This window comes from Cucumis sativus, chromosome 1, assembly GCF_000004075.3.
Source record: "Cucumis sativus cultivar 9930 chromosome 1, Cucumber_9930_V3, whole genome shotgun sequence".
NCBI classification, from domain to species: Eukaryota; Viridiplantae; Streptophyta; class Magnoliopsida; order Cucurbitales; family Cucurbitaceae; genus Cucumis; species Cucumis sativus.
Window position 1 is genome coordinate 32,276,313 of NC_026655.2, and position 7,898 is coordinate 32,284,210.

Consider the following 7,898-nt stretch of genomic DNA (forward strand, 5'->3'; position numbering starts at 1 on the left):
AAACATCCTTATCCTCTGAGTAATGAGAGTTTTGGTTTGTGGGAACCAAAAAGATTTTTGGAAAAACAGAGAGATTATGCAAAATACCTTCTGATTTCTTAAAAGTGAGGTCGTACGTTTTTATGTACCACTCCTCCCATTTCTTCCTTCTAAAGTAGATGAAAGTGGAAAGATCTTGGGATATATAGGAAGACATCTCACATTCCCTCAAATAACTTCGTTATCTAAGGAAATTATTAATTTATTTTAAATTAAATTAAATTAAGGATTTTAAAAGAAATAGAACAAAGCGCAAAAAAATTTATACCGTATAGAACAATTTTAGAAAAGGAAAAAGCCTACAAGCCTAAAATGTGAAATAACAAAAATACTCCACGATTAATCAATCACTCAAGTGTGAAAAATGATTTTGTACCCAGTCTAAATATTCTTGTACCATTGTACCAACTCTAAAAGATCTTATACCCTTGTTCTTAGTTTAAAAAATCTTGTACCCTTGTATCTAGTCTAAAGGATCTTGTACCTAGTCTAAAGGATCTTGTACCTAGTCTAAACGATCTTGTACCAAATCTATACGATCTTAGTATACGATCTTGTACCCTTGTACCAAGTCTAAACGTTCTTCTACCCTTGTACCTAGCCTAAATGATTTTGTACCTTTGTATCCAGCCTAAATGATCTTGTACCATTGTAGCACGTCTAAACGATATTGTACTCGATCTAAACGATCTTGCTATAAGATCTTATACCCTGGTACCCAATCTAAACAATTTTATACCCTTATATTCAATCTAAGAGATCTTGTATCAAATCTAAACGGTTTATTAACGGTAGCGGTCTATCTATGTCTATATGAAAAGTAGACAATTAAGCGTTTAGATATTATTACACAATCATTTAGATCTTGTACCAAGAAGAAAAAAAGAAGATGATAGATAAAGAAGAAGGAAGAAATTCTTGAAAAACAAATGAAGAAATCGTAAACAAGTAATGAGAATATGAAAAAAAAGAAATAATATGAAAAGGAGAAGAATAAATCGCAAATAAGAAGAAAAAGAAGTGAAGTAAATAATAATTCAAAACCAATAAAGGAAAAATATGGAATTTACAAAAAAAAAAAAAACAATGATGGCTTCGTGATCATTATTTTTTTATTACACAAACCGTAAATATTTTTAGAATTTATTACATTTTATGTAAATTATACTTAAATTAAATTAATAATTAATTAAATCATATTTAATTAATATTTCATTTAAGTTATATTTAAATGAGCAAATCTCATCCAACCTATAGTTTTAATTTAATTAAATAGAATTAAATTAAGGGTTTTTTTAAAAAAAATATAACAAAGATAAAAAAAAAAATATGTATAAGTGCTATTTCTCCGTTTACATGCACAAACAAAGATAGAAGATTGCATGTATTAAGCTTAAAGTCAAATTTTAATATAAATAAGTTTTTAAATTGTTAATGAATATTTAGTGACACAAACACACCATCAAATAAATAAAAAATTCACACCATTCCATTGAAATAGATCTTGGATTTAGAAATAATATTAAAATCCAAGTTTTCACTACCAACATTTTCAAACCAATTAAATATTTATAAAATATCACCGGTAGACATCCACAAATTCTAACCAATAAAAAACACGTAGAGAGTCTATAAGTGTCCATCATTTTAAAACACGTAGAAATTTCTCTTTTTCCTAGGCAAGAGTTCACCTTACAACGATCATAGATTTATTTATAGAAAAAAATAAGAAAATAGTTTTTGATTAAAATTGAATGTTTAAAAATAGTTGGATCAAAATCAAAATGAAATTTAAAGTATAATATAATCTTTATAGACTACTATACTAACTATTTTTTTTTCAGCAATTTTTTATTTTCTAAACTAATATAATACTTGAAATTAACATTCTATCAAAGAATGGATTTCTAATTTATAAAATTGTTATACTAAATAAAAATGATTTCTAATGAAAATTATTTTGAATAATTTTTTTAAAAATATATTTATAAATACAGATGGATTGTAAATAGAATAAATCAAATTTGAAATAAGAGTAAAATAAAAAAAAAATATTTAATGTTGGATATATTAGAAGAAAAAAGAATAATTGAAGAAAGATTGTTTGTTAATGTCATTAATGGAACACAACTAAGAGTTGAGTATAATTTAATATTTACTCAATCCTACACCGACTAATCCTAAAAAAAGAATCAATTTTTCTAAAAAAAGGCTCAATTTTTCTTTGTCACGATGCATACCATATTGAAGTAATAATTAAAATAAAAAGGAAAAGAAATCATCGGCCAAGGCGCGAAGCTATCATATTCCTTCGGTTACCAGTAGTGCAAGGATTGGATAGATAGAATGCAATTGAATGAATGAATCCACATGAACACGAGGATCCCATCTCTGGACACTCAAATCCATTGCTCATTAGCAAAAAACACTTGCATTTCGCATTACCCAATTCCTCATACGCTATATTATCATTTCTAATTTCTCTTCATCTTCCCTTGATTTCCCCCTTTTGGATTTTGAAGATTCCTAATGCTTCACATTGATTCAACCTCACGGTTTTTTTGTACCGGTCGGTTGTTGCATTCCCTTTACACATTATCTTATTTTGTTTTCTTCCCATTTTCTTATCTTTCAAAAAGCGAAAAAAACCCACCTTCTACATCTTCTCCTGATCTGGGGTTTTCATCTATCAGGTATTGATTCTATCTCTTATTTCTTTTGGCTGTGATTTCTATCTTTTCTTCCATTTTTATGGGTTACCCATTTGGATTTTGATCATTTAATTTGATGGGATCTTTTAGTTTGTTCTTTTATACTTATGAATTTGTGTGCTTGCTGTTAGTTCCACCATTCGATCTTTAAGCTTACCTGGTTATAAGCTTTTTTAGCGTTTTGGGGGTTTGTTCCAGAAATTGCATCCTCTTGCAGTTTGTTTAAATTCAATGAGTGTGCATCATTTCTAGTTTAGGCAGTCCTTTTGTTCCGCTCCAGCAAATCTGTTTTACTGGAACATTTGATCTTATATGTGTTGTTGAATTTTTCTCCTTTTTTTCTCTAGTTTTCTGTTCAAGTCTTTATGTTTGAGTTCGGAGTGTTCAAAAAGGAATTAGTATAGATCTTCGGAATGATCATGAAAGTTGAAGATTACTTGAACACAGTGACAGCTACTGCTTTAGAAAACATATATGAAAATAATGAATGGGATGTGTTATTTGTCAAAAGGGTCTATATGATCATGATGTGACTCTGTAGATGTTAGGATGACGTTTTTTGACATTGCAGTTTAATGTCTCTAATTAGAGTTTTCTACGCAAAGTTGTGTAATTAAATATTTTTATGATAGATCTGGACGGGGGAGATTTAATTTTTGATCCTATAAGAAAAATAAAAACTATGGAACCACTTTAGCTAAATGATTCTTGTGCTTTTTTGTGGGAAGTTCCGAATGAATGCATATTAGAATTTTACAAAATGGAAAGAGGAGTGGACTAGATTTTGGGTGTTGTTATTATTGTCCTTTTCTTGGTGCCTTGAGACCAAATTCTTTTGTGAGATTAATTGTCGTTATGGACACTGATTTCTTGTGCACTAATGTTTTGATCACCATTCTTTATATTTTCACTTACTAACTTCTTCATATTTAATCAAGAAAGGATGACAACATGGAGGGAAGGAGCAACTAGTTAATTCAGTCTTAGGTTACTGTGATCTGTTGAATGTTATGTAGTCAAACAACACAATGGCAATGTCTTTGAAGACTGTAATGGCTATCAAATCTTACCAAAGTCAAGCTGATGCATTAGTAAAGAACTATTTATTAGCAGACCATTTTGTCCCATTCACTTCTGTACTTGGAGGGATGCTTGCTTGTAAATTGGTACGTAGAACCACTTACCTCATGCCGGATATTAGAAGGAAACAATGCTGCCCATGTTTAATGCTTCTCTTCAAACAGGGAACATTTTCTTACCATTTAATCTTTCCGATTTCTTATTTTTCCTCCTGCAGGTTTATGATCTCACTCAATTAGTTAGCAATTTTTATTTTAAAAGTTATCTTGGTCTTACAAAAATTCAACGAGTCGAGTGGAATAACCGGTGAGTCCATATTGTTTATTGTCCATTTCCTCCGTAATCTATTTAGTCGACTGTTGTGGCCATTACTGATATTCAAACTAAACTTGACAGCGGCATGTCCACTTTTCATGCAATCTATATCTCAATCATGTCATTGTACTTCGTTTTCTGGTCAGATCTCTTCTCTGACCAGCGTCATCCTGGCCTTGTTACCTTTCAAAGTTCAACATTGTCTACTTTCATATTGGGGGTAAGCTTTCTATTAGCTAATCTTAAATGAATATCAGCTGCCTTGAAATTCCTTATTTCCTGTTTTCCTCTCATCAAATAGCTAAGTTCGTAACATTTTATGCACCCATCATAACCAAACTGATAACTTCTGGTGTAACTAACTAACTAACTAATTATTTAGCAGCAGTTTTTGGTTATCAATACCCATTACGGTTTTTTCACCTCAAGGACAAGGTAAAATTCAGGAAATTGAGCCCATATTTTTTATGGCTCCCAATTAGAATTTGATTTTCATTTATTCTTGGAGTGGACGTGAAGTTCAGTTTTACTAGGGGGTAACTGTAAGAAAAGGTCATCCTCCTGGGACTATCTCAGGTTGGAAAAGCAATTTAAAGTTCTGGCTTGGTTTGTTCGCAAGTTCTTGGAAATTTGTGGTATACCAATAGCTACATACTTTTACTGGGAGTTGGGAAACATGAAATACTGGATGAGAAGTTGTTTTAGATAACTGAAGTTTATTAACAGCGTGTAAACAGTGAACAATAAGGGAAGGTGCCAAAATGTTTTGGGCCCAACCCAACTTCTTTGTGTATGTGTTTCTGAAGAAAACTAATGATAAGGTCACATATGAAAAGACTAAGTCACAACCCAACGTTTGCTATTAGCAGTTGGCTTTCATCTATTCTATTGTCCTACATGTACTTAGTTATCCAAAATGTCGTTAAGAACTCATCAATGCGTGGAACAGGGGTAGGTTGTGATAATGTAAAAAGGTGGATGTGGCCAATCATGCACAATATGGAAGAGGGTTGAAGTAATTCCCAAATTATCATTGTGCCATAAAGACTAAAAAAACACCTCAGGCTTCCTAGGAAACTTATACTCCAAATCAAAAGGTTAGCATTAGCCCATGAAAAGAGAGATGCATCCTACGGTTGTCTTGTAATACCAAATCAAAAGGTTAGCATTAGCTCACACTCTCCTATTTGTCTGTTAGCAACACTCTTGGGCCTTCAATATTAAAGAAACCAACTACATAGATCTTCAAGGAGACCTCCAACCATCATTCACTCTTTAGGATTTTCACTTCAAAATTTCTCGTGAAAACCCCATAACCAACAATTAAAGCTTTCATTTGAGCTAATCGTTACCCTTTTGAACGCATCACCACCACTAGAGGTTAATGTCTTGGTAAAGTTGGAAGGATCTTTGCTTTTACCGTTCTGGGAGGATTATTGTCTGGCTAAGTGTCCTTTCAGAATCTAATTTTGTCTTGTGTAAATACCAGTCTGTGTCTCTCAATCATCCTGAGCCTTGGTTTTTTATATCTGACAGACTGGAACTGTGAACTTCTAGTACATGTTGATGTGGTCCCTCTAATATAGTCTTCTTAAAATCAGGATCTTTTACTTATTTACATACAACTTCATTTTCTAAGCCAAGATTATCTTGGATGGGTTGGCATGCTTTATAAATAATTCTTCTTTATTTTTTTGTGAACATGAATCCGTTGACTCCAAACTGGAGAGCCATGCTTGATTTTATGTTTCTGTTTAAGGATAATGTCTATGATAGAGCCTTTAAGCTCTCTGTTGGGGCATTTGAGATTCTGTTCTGTTTGCCTTTAAATTTTCCTAAATCTTTACCAAAACCTTAATCACTTACTTTTTCCAGATTTCAGTTGGGTACTTCCTGGCAGATCTTGGATTGATTGTTTGGCTGTATCCTTCCTTAGGTGGGATGGAGTATGTAAGTACCTTCTCTACTGTTAGGCCTTCAAAATTGATACGAGTAGTGAGTAATTAGGAAACTCTGATGATAGGTTGTCCACCACACTCTTTCCGGACTAGCAGTGGCATACTCTGTTTTTTCTGGAGAAGGGCAACTCTATACTTATATGGTTCTCATTTCAGAGATTACAACTCCTGAGATTAATATGAGATGGTAGGTTTTCATTATTTTATTAACTTTTTATTTTAAAAGTTCTGCCTCTTTAATGTATTTCTTATTTAAATAAATGGTTTCTATTTCCACCTCTTAATTCTTTTATGATTTTTGAAGGTATCTTGATACTGCTGGTATGAAGAGGTCCTGTGCATATTTGATTAATGGTATTGTAATATTTTTTGCATGGCTGGTGAGTTATTATCTGAACCCTATCCTCATGTTCTCTGTTCCTTTCCCAAAAATGGCACAAGCATGACTGTCTGTATCTTATAATCCTATCAGATTCAATTTAACTTAATTGAACTTAAAGTACCATAGCACGTAGTACTATCCTAAATCTTCTATTATGATTGGATTTTCTTGTACGTGGATTGATTTTTACATGGTCGCTGATGGTGTTTAAAACAGATTGCTCGCATACTGCTGTTTGGATACACATTCTATCACGTTTACTTGCACTATGATCAGGTATCTTAAGATCAATTCTGCTTTTGCATGAAATGTTCACTAGTTAACAAAAATTTTCAGTTGTTATGTATTCATCTCATGCCAGCTTCTGGGAACCACTCAAAAAGGATGAAATATTTGTGATGTTCAACAGACTGGAAGCATAGAAGTATATAGTCTCTATGCTATCTCACTGAGTAATCTTTTTCTGTAGGTAATTAAGATGCATGTAATTGGATATCTTTTGGTATTTGGAGTGCCAACAGTGCTAGGTATGATGAACTTGATGTGGTTTGCAAAGATTGTCAAGGGATTAATGAAAACTATATCAAAGAGGTGACGAGATACGTTTTCTTCCTGTCGATATCTCTTCCCCTTCACCTTCTTGGTCTATTTCTTAACATCTGCACATGGGTTGAGGAGGGAAAGGAATTTGATGATGGTATGTAGTGTGTTGTAAATGGTTCAAAATAACTTAAACTTGTTGACATTTAGTCCTTTTCATCTTGTCAGATTTGTGTACCAATCCATTTTTTCTGTATAGTTCCTTTTTCTTTTCTCATTTTTTTTTTTTTTTTTTTTTTTTTGAAGAATGCATACATACAAATGTATGGAAGTTGATGATACTCAACATTCAGCAATAATTTTTTTTTATATTCAGTTATATTTTGGATCCCTTCTTTATTGCCCGTTAATAATATCAGGGATTGTTTTACTTCTCCAACCTTCTCCTATGGTTAATTGAATCTCTAAGGGATCGAGATGAGAATTATGCAAGATTATAATAACTATCTCCAACTACAGTAAATACTATTTCAAATCTTCTCATTTGACATCCATCATTTTTTTTTCTACAATGTTAACTATTTTATTGTCAAATAAAATGAACTATACCACAAACACATATTTTTATAACACAAAATAAAATAATCTACGCTTCAAACACGAACTACTATATTTTAACTATAATAACTTATTCCAAATATCAATTGTAACTCATCCCTTACTCCAAACACCTCCCAATTCAATAACATATTTGAACACCTTTACTTGATGCTATAACATCTACAATGCCAACTTAATATAGATGAAAACTTTCTAGCTTAGGAGGGCAAAGTTTTATTGATTTTAGACATCTATTTATGTGACCTATTTGTG

The 7,898-nt window shown here is 31.9% G+C and overlaps 1 protein-coding gene across 2 annotated transcripts; it reads left to right on the top strand.

Annotated features, from left to right (window-relative positions):
* The first annotated feature begins 2,312 nt into the window (after window positions 1-2,312).
* LOC101220604 (TLC domain-containing protein 4-B) lies at window positions 2,313-7,455 on the top strand. 2 transcript variants are annotated; one of them, XM_011662013.2, is made up of 9 exons: window positions 2,313-2,732; window positions 3,689-3,916; window positions 4,048-4,136; window positions 4,227-4,365; window positions 6,021-6,095; window positions 6,169-6,290; window positions 6,408-6,483; window positions 6,702-6,761; window positions 6,955-7,455. In XM_011662013.2, the coding sequence occupies exons 2-9, from the start codon at window positions 3,779-3,781 to the stop codon at window positions 7,078-7,080; spliced, it is 825 nt and encodes a 274-aa protein (XP_011660315.1). In that variant the 5' UTR covers window positions 2,313-2,732; window positions 3,689-3,778; the 3' UTR covers window positions 7,081-7,455. The 2 variants fall into 2 exon arrangements, with proteins under 2 accessions (XP_011660315.1, XP_011660316.1); XM_011662014.2 differs by having other exon boundaries at window positions 3,693-3,916.
* The last annotated feature ends 443 nt before the right edge of the window (window positions 7,456-7,898 follow it).